This window comes from Gracilinanus agilis, chromosome 2 (assembly GCF_016433145.1).
Source record: "Gracilinanus agilis isolate LMUSP501 chromosome 2, AgileGrace, whole genome shotgun sequence".
In the NCBI taxonomy this organism is placed as follows: Eukaryota; Metazoa; Chordata; class Mammalia; order Didelphimorphia; family Didelphidae; genus Gracilinanus; species Gracilinanus agilis.
In genome coordinates, this window is record NC_058131.1 from 42628375 (window position 1) to 42646064 (window position 17690).

At 37.5% G+C, this 17690-nt stretch overlaps 1 protein-coding gene across 1 annotated transcript in view; it reads right to left on the reverse strand.

The window, feature by feature from the left end:
- Nucleotides 1–17690, reverse strand: part of GLG1 (golgi glycoprotein 1) — a 156990-nt gene that overhangs the window by 51365 nt on the left and 87935 nt on the right. Inside the window, exons 2-5 of the mRNA XM_044663114.1 lie at nucleotides 13657–13743; nucleotides 10929–11144; nucleotides 2696–2899; nucleotides 1711–1782 (exon numbers count right to left, since the gene is read on the reverse strand). Of these exons, the coding sequence (XP_044519049.1) occupies nucleotides 1711–1782; nucleotides 2696–2899; nucleotides 10929–11144; nucleotides 13657–13743 (579 nt within the window). The remainder of the gene's footprint in view (nucleotides 1–1710; nucleotides 1783–2695; nucleotides 2900–10928; nucleotides 11145–13656; nucleotides 13744–17690) is intronic.

Here is a 17690-nt window from a genome sequence, read left to right on the forward strand (position 1 = left end):
CACACACACAACAAACAAACCAAAAAAGACGACCAGGGATATCAGTTGCTTAATTAGCCCAGACTGTTGATAGAAAATCTAATTTCAAATCTGGTTAAAAGTCAACATCTGTGAGGATGCAAATTCTTGTGCAAGAATTTAGAGGGGAAATACAAATTGGTTTTGCTAACATAGGAGTAGTTGCCATAGATGCATAGATATCTGAGAGACTTCAACACGTGCTCTTAATACAAAGTCATCTTTATCCACCCATAATAACTCAACTAAATCTCATCAGAATGAAAATGGCAATTGGCATTAACTATCTGAAAGTTTCATCAGATGAATTCTCATTAAATGGAGCTTTACATTTCTTTGAAAAGATTCGAGAATACAAGGATACACAAAACCAATACTGTTAATCACTTCCTAAGCAGTATGAGAATGTTAATGAAGTGACAGAATTATTTTCAAACCCCAAAAAAACTTCTAGTCAACATTCAGTACAAAGATCAAAGAGCAGTGGGACAACTGGTAAAACTTAGACATGTAGCACCACCTGACCTTCTAAGCTCAAAATCACTGGAAATTATGGACAATGATTTAGGAATAGGTGGAGGGCTGGCTTTATGAGTAGGCAAATGTCTTATTTGGCATGATTCTGTATAAATTACACTGGCACTAAGGAAAGTCATCAAACAATTTCTCCTTCCCAAATCAAATACAGTGACAGGCAAATCTATCCTGCAGGGACATTATTGCTAATCTGATGAATACAAGGAGTAGGATACAATACAATGAAACTTTGAAAGAGTTGCCTTGGAAACAGACTGAAACACCCCCCACCCCCTTCCCAGCAGTTGGGTGGCTCAGTGGATTGAGAGCCAGGCCTAGAAGATGGGAAGTCCTAGATTCAAATCTGCCCTCAGACACTTCCTAGCTGTGTGACCCTGGGCAAGTCACTGAACCCCCATTGTCTAGCCCTTACCACTCTTCTGCCTTGAAGCCAATACACAGTATTGACTCCAAGATGAAAGGTAAGGGTTAAAAAAAAAAAGAAACAGACTGACAGATGATCATTTCCTTTCCTTTGGCCTCCTCTTTAAAAAGTTTGCCCATCACTGGCCTAGAATATATAAAATCATCTTTCTAGAATTAGAAGAGATATTATAGGTCACCTAATCTGACCTCCTCCTTTTACAAATGATGACACTTTGTGTATGCCCAAGGTGACAGAGAGTGCTCAGGAACAGGATTTGTCCCAGGTCCTTTTACTACAAAGTCAGTGATCATTTCACATTAGTACAGCTTTTTCTCACTGCACAAGTAGTCATCCATTCCTCTTCCTTTATGTTAAAGAGTGCAAATAAGGGATCTGGCTAGTTAAAATATGAATTCCCCTGGGAAAACTATGTCTCGTCAGGTATTTATATGTCATGATGAATAAGCTTATCAGAGCAAATTTTGTGAAATGGAAGGTTATGGGGCAGTTAGGTGGTACAGTGGATTGAGAGCCAGGCTAGGAGACAGGAGGTCTAGGGCTTAAATCTGACCTCATGCAAGTCATTTAATCCCAATTCTCTAACCTTTACCACTCTTTTATCTTGGAACCAATATTTAGTATCAATTCTAAGATGGAAGATAAGGGTTCAGGTTGCAGAAAGTTTGAAACTGAGGAGGGGCCCTTAAAATCATATAGGGAAGATCTGCTTATTTCAGAATCATGCTCACCTTTTCACTCATTGATTCTTCAAATTTGTGGTTAAAGAGGCACTTATATACTCTGCCTTCACCAGCCTGTGTCTGAAAGATGGGAAATATACATTAGTCATTGTAGCTAATTTACAAAACAGAGTTCTACTGGGCACCAATCATATCACAATACCACTCTTATATGGAAAATCCATCTTTAAAGTTATTAAAATGCTAAATGCAGTTGAGCAAATGGCTCAGCTACTAGAGCAATCCAGTAACTCTGGAATGACCACAGAAATTCAAGGGCTGGGGAGAATAAATGAAGGCTGAATTTCCTTCCTGGGATCCTTGGCTGTTGTCACTTGTTCACATAAAAACTGCTAATTAAGAGAATAAAAAGATGCTTCACATTGGATTTAGTTACCATTCTTTCCCCTCTAAGTACAAGTCAATAAAATGACAATGATTGTTACAGCTTTTAATTCAAACAATGCACAGTGCTGAAGTAAACTGATATTGTTTGCTGAAAGGGTGTGCACAAGATACTCTTTATAAAGTAGTAGGGAAAAAATGGAGTTTTGTTGACGCACTTGGAGGGCACCACCTAATTCTTGGTACTAAAAAAGCTTGCCAACGTTCTGGCACAGGGAAAAATATGCATAAGCAAACACAGCAAAATTATGACTGAGGAGACCTAAAAAACCATTCCTTTAGAGAAAATTAGAATACAAATCAAATATTTTCGTTCAGGATCTGAAATTCAATAATAAAGTAAGTTGGCATCCCTAAGGATGACAGAGGGAAAAGGGGACTCAGAAATAATATGTTGAGATCAGCAAGGGCAACATTGACTTGAAGCCACTAGAAACCAATAAAAACAAACTTACTATCTTTATCATATAACTCATGCCAATCTCATTAATTCTGAATGTGAAGTGGCTGTTTTTTGGGTGGGTGGGTAGAGATATGGGAAAAAGGAGAAAAGGAGGGAAGAGGAAAATTCACTTTTGAGCAGACTCACATTTTCACAGAAACGCTCTCGATCATCTCGGCATGCAAAATATAAATGCCGATCCAAGTGGAAATCATCTGAGGACAGCTCAGCCACACGGAGAATGGCTTTCTTACAAGGTTCTGAGACTTGAAACCGGGGATCTCTTTCTTCTGCTTCCTTTACCAAACCTTTTTCTAAGCAGGCCACAACTTCGCCCTGTGAATGTGCATCCTGAAACACAACAAAGATATCATAAAACCAGAGATTCTCATGAGTCATCCTTATTCTACTATCGCTTTCCAAAGTATAGGAAGCAAACTGTATTTCATACTCAGGTATAAGATAGAGTTCTCAAATAAACATCAACTGGAAAAAAATAGTGCTGAAATTCACATAGTTAAGTTATAGATGGTTTATAATATGCTCAAAAGAAACCAAAGATAACCTATGAGGCTCTTGATTAGAATCAGATTACTTAAATGTTACAAATGGAGACAATGTCATGAGGAAAGCTATAAATATAGGTTGGTTACCTTAATTTAAAAAATGGTATTTTAAAAAATTCAAAGGGAAGTTGTTAGATTAACTCTCTAATTAAAATTAGGCTATTTTAAAAATCAAAGCTCATACAGTACAGAAATACTTTTGTTCAGATTGTGGATATCTCCCTTCTCTGGGGTGGGGGTGGGGGATGTTGGCCAAAATAGAAGAATGAAGACTGTTATTGTTCTTCCTCTACTTCTCTAAACTATTAGATTTAAACAGTTACACATGCATGATTCAGAGTGAAAACCACTCTGTCTGGCTTTGTCTTAATGTGATTTAACAAGATTACCACCATTTAAGCATCTTCTTTTGAGTATTTCCTAAGATCATCCAATTATCTTTAATTGCATACTTGCTTGATCACCATAGCAACAAGTCGCTATTTTGCATCTCAGCACTTCACAGAGAGAAGACTGGTCAGCAGATATAAGCTATGTTAATGGCACATAAGGAACTTCCCAGAAAGATTTTCTATTCAAGTCCTTATTTCTATACTTGGAACATCTGCTTTATTAAATAAGAGAGATACTTTCCAATATTACAAAGCTAATCTTTATTAAGGTGTACAAACTATTAGAGGGCTAGATTGAAAAAGAATGAGATTTTTTTTTGTTTCATATGAGAAGAGACTGAATCCCGAGTTCATTGGTTTAGGAAACTGCTAGGTGGGGAAATTCCTCCCAGCATGGGTCCACACTAGTCTATGTGACGGTTTTGTTCTGTTTTTATATTCTATATTACAGTGATACTAAGTATCATGTCAAGGTGGAGGGACATAAGGGCGAGGCAACTGAGGTGACGTGACTTGCCCAGGGTCATAGAACTAAAGGGTCTGAGGCCACACGTGAACCCAGAGCCTTCCGGTCCGGCCTGGCTCTCTCCACTGGGCCACTTAGCTGCCCCCATAGCTTACAGACTTAAAGAACTATCTCGAGAGATGAAGTCACTGACTCAAGAGATTGTACTGTGTCACAGGTGGGATTTGAGCCAAGAACTTCTGCACTTTCAGGATGGCTCTCTTCGCTAGGCCATGTGGCCTCTCATATTAGATTATGGTAAAAGGCAGATATGCTATAAGCCTCTGCTTCATGGTTAGGGGAAAAGGTGGTATTTAAGCATTATTGTCCTAAGCCAGAGACAGAATTCAGAAAGTAGACTGTTGGCATGTCCCATACCCATCCCTGTTCTAAAATAGCTAGCTAAATTCTGTGTGGAAAACAGTCTACTAGGGGATATCCTAATACTGAGAGACCAAAATAAAAGAACAGAGAAAAGATCTTGTCCCTGACCAGGAAAGGCACCATCACAGCCAGGAAGTGACGAAATCCCAAACTTTCTGCCAGGGAAATGTTAGGTCATATGTTTACTAGCATTACCCTGATCCTGTCATTCTCCTGGGAAATAAACCAAGGAGCATAATGCATATCTAAAAACCAATCCAGATCTTATTTAATGGGAAATAGTCTGACAACAGACATTTCTGGGAATCTCCACCCATAGCACCTTTCCAATGTATTACCCCATCTCTCAGATGGGAAGACAAACCACCGGCTGACTCTCACTTGCCTAGATCTCTGCCATGAAGGCTCTCTTTCCTTCCCTCACAAGAGAAAGCCTATCAGACACAAATGGAATAATGTGTTCCTTACATGAAGACATGGTATGACTTGAGCAGAAGAAAGGAGGGAAAGAGAGGGAATGAAGGGAGGAAGAAGAGGGCATTTTCTTTCTTTCTTTTTTATTTTTTAAAAATAATTAATTTAGAACATTTTCCCATGGTTACAGGATTCTGTTCTGTCTCTCCCCTCCCTCCACGCCCCCCCCATAGGTGACACACAATTCCACTGGGTTTTACATTTGTCATTGATCCAGACCTATTTCCATATTATTGATAGTTGCACTGGGGTGCTCATTTAGAGTCAATATCCCCAATCATATCCCCATTGAACCACGTGATCAAGCAGTTGTTTTTCTTCTGTGTTTCTACTCCCATAGTTCTTCCTCTGAATGTGAATAGCGTTCTTTCTCATAAGTAAGAGGCATCAATATAGATGATGTCATTATAAAAAGGCCAGAAAGGAAAACAAAAATCTATCTGCAAGTAAGTCAGAGGATGGCTAACTAAAAAAGGCAATTATTCTGGAATAATACATCCTTCAACATATCTAGTTCATGCTTGATTCCTATAAGAACTGGAAAGACCTCCATGGACCAATGTGGAGTGAAATGAGCAGAACCAGGAGAATATTAAACATAGTAACTGAAGCATTGTGGGACAATCAAATGTAATCAACTTTGCAACTAATAGCAATGCAATGATCCAGGATAATTCTGAAAGACTTATGAGAAAGAATGTTACCCATGTTTGAGAGAAAGTATAGAAATGCAGAAGAAAAACATATGACATCACTTTATGTTGTCATATGGGTACATGATTGGGAGTTTTGGCTTTAAAAGATTACTCTATTACAAATATGAATAATATAGAAATAGGTTTTTAGTAACAATACATGTATAACCCAGTGGAACTGCTTGTCAGCTCTGGGAGGGGGGAAGGGAAAAAGAGAGGGAGAGAACATGAATCATATAATAATGGGAAAAATATTCAGAAAAAATAAAGTTAAAAAACCCCATAATAAAAAACATATCTATTTCAATCTGGAATTTGTATTTCTAAAAATAAGAGAATATTTGCTTTGGATTTCCATTTTACAGCCAATAATATTTAACATAAAACAATGAAGCATAAGATATATATATATATTTTTTGGAGTTGGGTCTCTCGTTAACATGTTAATATGGATTATGAATTATATTACCCTATTGTCATTTTGGTGGGCACAGGGCAGAGAGCAGGGAGAGTTATTTTGGTATCTATCTTAGACCAATATGTAGGTATAAAAAAGAAACTTTTATACACTGCTGAAAATGTTTAACTCCTAGTGAGGAGGCAAGTATAGAAAAAACTAGTATCAGATCCTGGGCATCCAGCAATTCAAGGACTTAACTTCAGAGGGCAGACATTGGTAAGGTGCCCTGAAAAGAGGATGGACAGGTCTACACTTGGGTATAAGATAGAAAGATGTATTGCTGGACCCCAAGGACCTAGGTGGTCAAAGGATAAAGCAACACCTTTCTTCCCTGAGGCTCCTCTCCCTCTGCCATCCCCTTTCTGTCTTCTCTGCTGGAGATGGGCAGTGAGCAGTGAGGGGGCGGTAATAGAAACAGGATCCTCATACTCTAAAATCTCTCACCAGATAGCGCTAAACATAAGCTGTAAAATCTGTAATTTTGACATTAGTCAAGTATAAATCGCGATGTTATTAATCCCTCATAATGGTTCTGTACCATTCTATCTCTATGAATTGTTGGGACCAGCTTTGTGTGCTCTGCATAATTAATTACTCAAATATTGTTCTATATTTACTTTAGTTACTAATTACCTAGAGTGGTGGTCTACCGTGCTATACTTCCTGCCCCCCTCCCCCATGTTTCCATTCCAGAAGGGTAGTAAGATGTCTCCCACACTGACAAATGATGCCAGGTGGGACAATGGGGGAAACATGGGGTATGCATACTAAGGGCACTGGCATTTCAGAAGGATCCCCCCCAAACCCGAACATGGTCCTTATTCCCTTTCTGGTGTCCTCAAGTTCTCCTATGATGTGTCAGATCCCAAACCACACCCCTACCTCAATTGGTCATGCCATTTTCTAGGGTTTTCAGACTGTAATGAGAAAAGTTGAAAATTTCTCTGGAAGCTCCCAGATCCTCAATAAATATGTAAACCCTGATCCACACCTTGGGCTTCTACTCCATTACCTAATGGATTATTCCATCAGCCCTAAGGGTTACTCCATCACCCAAAGCTATGGAGCTGCTATTCCATCAGCTCCAGAGAGGCTACTCTATTAGCCCCCATGCTAGTGCTAATCATTTAGCTGATTAGCTGCCAGGCTATTCCACCAGCTATTAGGCTATTATACTATCTAAAAACTTCTTCAAATAAAATTCTTTTCTTACTTCTAAATTGAACAGAGTTTGAGTCTCCCATTCTTGGGGTGAGACCATACTACAAACTTGGGTGTGTTTCTCCTGCAACATCTCCAATTACCCTCCTCTCCTTCACCTTAGCCTCTTTTTCTACATATTAAATAAGAAAAAATAAAAACCTATGCAAAACTTATCTAGAAGAATTTTTGGGAAGGATGGACAAAATAAGTAATTAACACTAAACAAAGGCATATTAGCACTCAACTGATTCAAATAGTAAAACAAAATTCAGTGAAAAGGCAATTTTATATAATAATAAAACATATGCCAAGTAACTAAACATATTTTTGCATCTCAGTCTCACTAAGCTCTAGTTCAAGGGCAAGGAGAATTAGAATGGAGACTTTAGGGGCAAAGAAAATAAAATAAAACGAGAATATTAATAATGGAGACATATCAGAAAACAAAGAAAAAGGGCCTAGTGGAGCTCATAAACTATAACTAGTGACATAGTATGTATGTATGGAAAACCACATTATTTCACATAATCTACCTTTAAATAGTTGTAGCTGGAAAGGGGGATAGGAAGTCTATTTCAGAAGGTAGGCTGACTTAAGACACTGAAATATTTCCATATGAATTTTATTTTTCACTATACCCAGCTAAGCTATTTATCAGGGAAAACAAAATTCTACAGACACAGAAAAAAAAGAAAAACAGGTGAAGTCCCCTATTATTTATATAGTGCCTCTAAGCTGGGCTCATAATGTATTTCCTACCTCTATTTCTGCCTCCAATTTCTCCCCACCCCCAAAATCCATACCTTCCATCTTAGAATCAATACTATGTATTGGTTCCAAGGCAGAAGAGCAGTAAGGGCTAGGCAATGGGAATTAAGTGATTTGCCCAGGGTCACACACCTAGGAAGTATCTGAGGCCAAATTTGAACATAGGACACCTCCCATCTCTAGGCCTGGCTCTCAATCTACTGAGCCACCCAGCTGCCTCATTCTGCCTCCAATCTTAACTCCAATGTCTGCCGCCCTATTTCCTTCCTCTATTTTCTAGATTTATTTATAGATGCTATCTTCTTACTATACCCCTATTCCACTGCACTTTTTGTGAAAAGTTTCTTTTGAATAAAATATATCATTCCAAAGTCATAATCTTTTATCCCCACAAATCCTTAGTGACAATTATGAAGGCAAATTTGTCCACTTGTGTTAAGCTTTCTAGTTTACTTTGTTCCCTATTCAGTACATCCATATACAGACAATTAAGATCATGAATTTCATTGCTGGTTTCTCTGATTTTGTCTCTTGTGAATTTCTGAGCGTAAGCTCTATAAAGCTATTTTGCTCTCTATAGTCTCCAGTTTGGTAAACATGAATAGTGTTCTTCCTTTCTCTTTCTTTTTAGTTTAAAGGTTGTTTTTTTTTTTTTTTAAGCATTAACTATCTCCATACAAGGTATAAATCTATTTAAATTCATTGGTAAAAGCCATTCGCTAATAATACAAGCCAAGGCAAATAATTAATTTCCTAAATTGGGAACCTCCTCTTTTAGTTTTACATGATCTTTACTCTGGAAGTTTAGTTTATGTGTATTTTGAATATATATTTATGACCATTTAAAATAACATATTCAAGTTACTCTAGTAGCTGGTAAGAAGATAATGGACTTCCTTTTGGCCACCGGAGGGCACCAGTTCAAACCTTACCACTACTGACAATATAGAAACTCATTTTTATCACTAGTTGTAGGTTTCAATCTAATTATCAACCCTTTCACCTTTGTTTTAATACTTGAAATAATTTTATTAAGACAACTACAGTTCAAAACATCACTATCAGAGTGTATAAAAGTCTTAAATAGGCATCTTGGTATTTCTTAATGCTAGTCATCCATCCAGTGAAATATATAAAAAATACATGGGGAGGACAACTGGAAATGGGAGGGGGCAGGTCATAACAGTAGTCATAACAGGGCTTTGAAGACCACAAAGAGGATGTGATATTTAACCCTAGAAGCGATGGGAAGCCACTGGAATTTACTGAGTAGATAGGTGATATGTCAGACCTGCACTTTATGAAGGTCACTGGCAACTAGAAGGAAGAAAACGGTGGCAGGGAGACAATCATTCAGTGTGAAGTGATAAGGGCCTGCACCAGGGTAACAGCCATTTCAGAGAAGAGTGTGGTTGGAATGTGGAACACAGCAAGAAGAGTCATGTACAGAAGGTCTGGAAAACAGGCTGAGGCCAGACTGTGAAAGACTTTCAATGCCGCATTTGTCCTTTATCTCAAAGGAGACAGAGAATTATGAAGAATCTTGAGCAGGGGAATGCAAGGTCACACAGGTACTTCTATAGATGACTGTGGTAACTGTGTGGCTGGATCGAAGAGGTGAGAGGAGGTGTCAAAGGGAACTACTAAAAGAGTGGAGAGGAGGAAAGGAGGGCCTGAATTAAGACTGCATGAGAGGGGAAAAGGGAGGGATGAGAGTACTGTGAAGAAAGAGCAGACATATCTGGTAACTGATATTTCCAAGATTCATCTCCTTCATCTTGTCCATCTCTCAAAGCAGGTGCCCAATCTTACTCTCATTGGCATCCTTAGGATATCCTCTCCAAGTGTCTCATTTTCTCCTTGCCTTAGCCTACTCTCCAATCCAATCAATCTTCTACAAAGTGATCTTCCTAAAGAATGGGTCTAGCAATGCTGCCTTCCCACTCAATGTCTAAGATCAAATATAAGTCCCTGTTTAGACTTTAAAGCTCTTCCTGATGTGGTTATTTCTCACTTATTAGATACCTTTCTCTCTCTCTCTCCTGTTCCCCCAATGCACCCCCCCTCTCCTCCACCCTGGTTTTCTTGCTGTCCCTCATATATGATATGCCACTTCCTCTCTTTGTGCCTTTGGGATGGCTTTATGTCCAGTATGGAATATGCTTCCTCCTTCCTCACTTCTTCTGCCTTCTGTAATCATAAGTTTTCTTAAAGATTCAACTCATTATCTTCTAAACACAGGGCCTCGCCATGTTCCCTCAAAAGGAAACTCTATACTTATTTTATATAAACCTAAACATTTGCATATTGTCTCCTTCACTGGAGTGAAAAGTCCTTAAGGGCAGGGACTATTGTTTTTGTTGATGCTTTGATTCCTTTAGCAAAGTAAACAGCTGTGTAATAAATGCCTATTGATTGATCATTAAGAACTAGCTCATCATTTTGAAGAGAAAACTTCTCAGCACAGAATCATTCTCTCAGATAAATAGAAACTCTTTGTAAAGCAGTCCACATTCTCTACTATTTCAAGAAAGAGATAATGACTTTTCCTAGAGAGTAACTCAGAAATTTATAGAATGAGGAGTCATACAATTGTGTGATAAGATGCTTAATTAAGAGAAGGTCAGTGCAAGAAAGACTGAGGTTATTGTGTATGGCTTCTTCTATTTTCCTGAACTATCTAGTTCCTAGAAGTAAAATTGAATACCATCACACTGAGAGGCAGAAAAGTGTCTCTGACATTTTGGCTCTGACAGTGTGACAATGAACAACAAAGGCTCTCTTGGGATCTCTGATGGAAAGTTGGACTAAAAGATCTTTATGGTCCTTTCAAATTGGATACATTTTAGGATTTTACATATTTAATTTCTGTAACACTGGGACTGGGCTACTAAGTCTTTTAAATACTTTGGCCCATTCTGATATATGGATACCTTTTCTCCAAGTCGGATGCTTCCACACTTCAGAATATTGATGTCGTTTTTGCAGTCATCCATGAAGCCACAGATCAGACGATAATCACTAAAGATAATGGCTGTCATCTTGGTTATGTACTGATGGCACTGGTATTCAGTAATGTTGCCTCTGTGATCCACCAAACAAGAGACTAAGTAGCCCTTCCCAACTGGTTCTTCAGCACATTCTTTAATCTGTTAAAAAAAATTGTTTCAAACAAGCAGTTTATGCTCATTTCATATAATGTTAGTCAAAGAAGTCTGGAATGTTTACTACTGATTACACAACATATTTAACCATTAATAAAGGGGAAAATCAAAGTTCAAAGTCAAAATGGTATTTTACATATATTCATATCATTGTGCCCTCTGCACACAACAATATGGCTTTAGCTAGGTCAGAACTTGCTTCTAAAGGGAAGAGATGATTTAACAGCTCAACTTTTGATATGAATACTGCTTAGTAATTCATCAAGCAAAGAAAAGGATACTTTGGTGAGGTTAACTAGTGTAGGGAACACTCTCTAAGGAATCTGAAAATCCAGAACCAAGGTGTGGAGCTAGTAGTAATGATTTTAAGTTCTAATCTAATGCAGGTCTAGAGGAAGTAGACTATTGAAATAATAATTGAAATACTGAAATAAGTTAAACTCAGCTAAGTAAAGCATGTTACTATTTTTTTAACTCTTCGTTTTTGTCTTAGTGATCACTCTAAGACAGAAGGGCAAGGACTAGGGAATTGGGATTAAGTGACTTGCCAAGTTATACAACTAGGAAGTATCTGAGGCCCTCCTGTATCTAGGCCTGGCTCTCTGTCTTCTGAGACATTTAGCTGCCCCATCAAATTATTTCTTAAATGCAAGAGTTAGGTGTATTACATCATTTCTATTTAAAAGTATTTTAAATCTAGGAAAATCCAAATTCAATCTTGCAAAGGCCTGTGACAGTCACATATTCAAGTTGGTGTTCAGGTTATTATAGACATTTGGCAAAAACTGTAAGATCAATGGGACTGTAATGGGCACAATGGGCATTCTGTAACACTGCATGTGCTGCCCTCTGAGTACTTGGCAATGTCCTAATATGTTGCAAAATCAAAAAGCCCATTTCAATAGTTACAAGCTCCATCATAGGTCAAGTGTATATGCAACTCAGCTGGTACCTATTCTATTCACCATAAATTAGTACTGTGTGTAGTCATAAGTGTTCAATTAGAAGTCTAAATTATGGCATTCCTGCCACTGCACTCAGATCTTCAAAGGCCAATGCTTCAAAGTCAAGGAGCCCAAACTTGTCTAGTATCACTGCGATGACTACAGAGCATATTCAGAACTTATACAAATATGAAACACACTCATTGAATGAAATTTGACAAAAATAGAGAGCATTTGGAGAAATGATGGTAAAAGGAAATATGGGTGATTTTAAACTCAGAGATTTTCTTGTGTACTTGTTTGGTTTTCAGAAATCACAAGTCTCAGAATCAAGAGGTATGGGGTCCTAAGAAAGTCAGGCAACCCCAATTGCTGCTATGTCGTTTTCCAGGCTCGGGTAGAAACTTTCTACTGAATAAAGAGAACCACCCTTACTATTCAAAACATAAGACATAAGAAGGTCACAATGAAATCCATCATTAAGTACATCCTCAATTTCCTCATACAATGCTGTGCAGAGTAGGCTCTTAATGTTTAATAAATTGAATTATAATTAGATACTCTCAAACTATGGCATAGGCAGAGGTATACATTTTTGGAACCTAGAAGTTGTTTTCTCTAAAAAAATGTGAATAGGATGGTTTCTACTTTTTGGGAGGTCTGCTCTGGACCTGGCCTGTAAAGAAAACTATCCACCTAAAATGAGAGGGTCCCTGGGAATTCCTTTCAGCCCAAAGATTCCTAGGTTATATATCAGCAGGTATGGATTTTATATAGAATCAAGGTAATACTCAGTGATATTTTCAGAGCTGCCACATTGGAAGTAGCCCCATACATTTGAGTTCCATGTAACATGACAACTTCTAATGGCTCTGAGGAATGAGTTGTGGGAAATGTAGTCTTTCACATTAAGAGTCGTCTTGCGATCTCACTTCCCATTCTATACTGACTCTATTAGTTATGCTCCTAGGTTTTTTACTTTTAAGTTTAAATGACCTCCCCAAGAGTGCACAATAAAACTGACCTTTGTTCACACAGGACTAGAGAAAAAGCCCAAAAAACTTGAGAGTTTTGACATAGCCAATAGCACAGCTTAAATAAATAACAAAAAGGAATCAATAATCTCAATGTCTGGGTGCCTCCTGGGAACCAGCTTTTTTAATGTGGTTCAGGCCTGAGTGGGCTGTAAAATCTGAGAATGTGGCAACAAGAGAGGTGTTTTACTACTAAACTTTATGGGTACCCACCTGGGAACCAAAAAGACCTCACAGTGTCCAGTTTGAATTAATAGGGTCCTAAGGAAAAGCAGTAGTCATATGGAGGGCTTTTTCTATAAAATATTTCTAGCCTACTGGCTTATCCTGCCTTATAAAGTTCATTTTTATCTAACCTGCCACACACCCTCTCCCAAAGGCAAAACAACAACAAAAACATGCACAAATTATATAAAATGGAAACTGTATCAGTTCTTTCCCTTATATATTTGTTCTAACATAAAAATATTTTTTTCCCACCTAACTATTGTCTACCCACAAAATTCTTTTATAACTTACATCTGATATGGTGGATTTGCAGACTTCTCGGGCCACAGATTCAAATTTGGGGTCTGTAGTTAGATTCAATTTATAATTCCACAACAACTGCAGCAAAGGGCAAGAAAAAAAGCCAAGTTTAAGGTAAGGGAACATTTAGTATCATTACTGGTTGTTTTGGCAAAAAAGACAAAAGTCCATTGTAGAGAGGCAGATAAAATACAACTATATTTCAATGAAATGAAGAAACTAAGATCACACATTACCACTTTCTTACCTGTAAGGAAGAAAAATGCTGAGAACAAAAAATCACTTAGATTTTTTTTAGGTTTATTCTAAAGGGCTCTTTCTAATTAGATGCCTTTCAAAAATGTACCCAAAGCTTTGGAATCAATCAAGAAAATCAGAGTTTTTGTCTTATTAGACTAGAATGGAAAATACAAGGAAAAAACAGAATACAGACAGAGCATGCCGATTTTAATATAACAGAGGGCACCAAACATTTAAATACCTATTTTGGAGCTTTAAAAAAAAAATTTTTTTTTAAACCCTTACCTTCCATCTTAGAATCAATACTGTGTATTGGTTCCAGGACAGAAGAACAGTAAGGGCAAGGAAATGGGGGTTAAGTGACTTGCCCAGGGTCACATAGCTAGGAAGTGTCTGGGGCCAGATTTGAACCTAAGACCTCCCATTTCTAGGCCTGGCTCTCAATGCACAGAGCCACTTAGCTGCCCCCATATTCTAGAGCTTTAACAATGAAATTTAATGGAGGGAATTAGCATCTAGTATGAAATTATCTTTTTTTCCCCCTCTAGCCCTTTTGATATGAAATGACCCCATTCAGACAATTCTTTAGAACCAAATTACTCCTGCCTTCACATTTAGAAAAACAAAAGTAGTCTCCAAAATTGAGCTTTGTGAGCTTGGCTAGCATGGGGCAGGCACAAAACAGGTACAGTGATTCCTCACCTAACTTGGGAGTTATGTTCCAGAGAGACACCCACAACCACCACTCCCCCACCCACCCCGGAATAGGTGAAAATTTGCTAAGTAGTGGTGGCATTATATTTATTTTATATATATATATTGTGTATATATATATGTATATATATATACATACATACACACACATATATAAAAATATATAAATAATATATATAATATATATAATATATAAAGGCTTTAAAAATTCTTTCCTATAAACCTTTTCCACACTCTTATAAGCACTGAGCCAATCAGCACCCAGGATACAGAACACAGTGCTGTGGTCTATCACCTTTAATTCCATCAGCTATTAGTGTGTTGTGTATAATCTCACATTGGCAAACTTGCGCAAGCAGTTTTCCATTGTATATATAGTATGGTATTCATCCCCCAAATCTCATGATATAGTGAAAACTCTGCTATATAGAATTAGATTTTTTTTTTTAAACTCACAATACAGTGAAGCCACGACAAATGAATCGTGCTATAGCAAGGATGACTGTACAGGGTTTTTTTTTTTGGAGAGACTACTATCTCCAAATGCCAGCCAGAATAACATCTATATCTCAATAAAGAAATGCTTTAAAGAGGACTGAGGTGCTTCCTGTCTGTGTCCTCAACATTTTCTTGTCATTGTGGAACACTCATGAACAAATTCAAGAGCTTCAATAGTTTGGGAAAAAATGGAGGAGTGAGAAACAACATCAAGTTATATAAAACAATCATACTTAATAAAAATCCCAGCAATTTAAGTGACACAATGAACATGAAGTTGACATATAGCAGGAATTCAATAAATATTCAATGATTGATTTAAATGTTCAAGATATGCATTCAACCATCTAGCACACACTAATCTGCAATGTTAAAAAGTTTTATTAGAAAGACAGGTGAAACATCAGGGGCATGTGATTTACCCTGAAACAATATGATTGTATAAGTTGAGGGCTATTCTTTCCCAAAATAGACTACCTGTGTTCCCAGGCCACTTTTCAATCTTTTACAAATGAAACCCAAATTGTTTCCCTAGGTTGTGGGCTAATTTATTTAGTGTTAGATTCTCTATTTCCTGAGTTCTTCCATAGCTTAATTTTATTTTAATTTCTTTAGATAATACTTGGTTTGGTTTTTCATTAGTCCTTGAAATACTACGGTAGAAGAAAATCTCTGAGCCACCTGTTTGAAATAGAATCAAACCTCAAGACCAAAGTTAACATCCTACTTTCCCTGTATATTACTCTTTTTTATATATGTATATATAAAAGCCCTGAAACTTCAAATTCATTATATGTTCTTTCACCCAATCAATAAACATTTTTGCAACTATGTGCCAGGCACTAGGGATGCAAACACAGAAAATGAAACAGGAACTTATATTCTAAGACAATAGGAACATATAGAGCAAATACATACAGATTAAGTACAAAATAAGCACAAGGTCATCATGGAAGAGTATATTCGAAATTAGGGGAAGGGGCAGGAATCCTTGAAAGCAAACAATATCATACTGTGAAGATGGGATTAACTCTCCCCTGCCCATTTTTAGATTTAACCACCAGAAGTGTATACACCCCATTGTCTTTAAGTGGGGAAGGTCTGTGACCCACCAGTGTGTGATAGTGGATGCTGAATCAGAATCAACTGACTGCCCAGGGGCAAAACTTTAGCTGAAATTGGTCCCCATAAAGTGGGAGGAAGGCACAGGAAGTGATGAAAGGAATGGTCTTTAAAAGTGGCAAGAACTTCCAATGAGAAGGTCTTTTTGCCTTCAACTTGACCCTGAAGGAACTCTGGTTGAGGACCTCAGACTACTTTTCTATTTTCCCTTAGAAATACTATGTTGGTGAGTAAAAAAGGCTGACTCCTTTCCCTAGCTAGTTCTGGAGGTACTAGCCTCTGGAGAGGCCCCTATCTAAGAGGCCTTGTGGCTAAAACTCTTGTTTAATTTGCCTCTAGGCCCCCTTTCTTAGGGCCTCTTAAAACCTGCCTGGTTCGACCTTGCCAGAGTAAATATCTACTCTCTCTGATTTTCTTACTTTCACTCTTTCTCCTTTTGTAAATAAACTACCATAAAGTCATTTGGAGTTGAGTATTATTCCTGGGGACTACACTCTGATAAATTTAATCCAATCCTTTTATTTTTACCCCTTACAATACTACTTTGTATTGATCTTTATTGTTTGCATACAGAGGTCACTTGAGTATTTGGTTACAATATAAAATTTAAATGTTATCTTCAATTCAAGAGGAAGATTTGCATCACAACAGAATCACTACTCAACTTGAAAAAGGTTTCAACTCCCAACTTAAATGTGAAGTTTCTACCTGGAAACCTCCTGAGGGTCACTTCCTACCCTTAAAAGTCTTTCAGAAACCAGATTCCGCTTTATATGCAGCACATCATTTGGTTCTCTATAAATATGACAAATACAGGAACCAGTCTGTGGCAAGTCTATGACAGTGTTATAGTTTTAAAAAGTGGTACTAACACTCAATGAAAATTTGAAGCTGTGAAAACAGACATGTTAGATTTGATCGACTAATGCCCAAGGACACTATGAAAAACTTAAAAGTAATGTTAAATTGTTAATTTAAATCACAATATCAGTTAACTAATAGGACAACAAAATGGCATACTGGATAAAGCACTAAGTCTAGAGTCAAAAAGACCTCAGTTCAAATATGGCCCTAGACACTTATTAGCTATGTGACCTTAGACAAGTCACTTAACTTCACAGGCTTGAATTTCCTCATCTGTAAAATGAGTTGAAGAAGGAAATGGCAAATCATTCCAATACCTTTGCCAAGAAAATCCCAAATGGCATATCAAAGAGTAAGACATGATTGAAATGACTGAACAACAATGAATTATCTATAGAACCAGAAATGATACAAAGGCTGTTGCCTCAAAACTATTGTCTTTGCCAATTTTCCATTCTACTGATCACTGAGTTTGCTCAGGGGGAACTTCCAGTTCCAAAAAACAAGTAAAAAAATAATTTTAGGGAGCAGCTAGGTGGCTCAATGGATTAAGAACCAGGCCTAGACACAGGAGGTTCTAGGTTAAA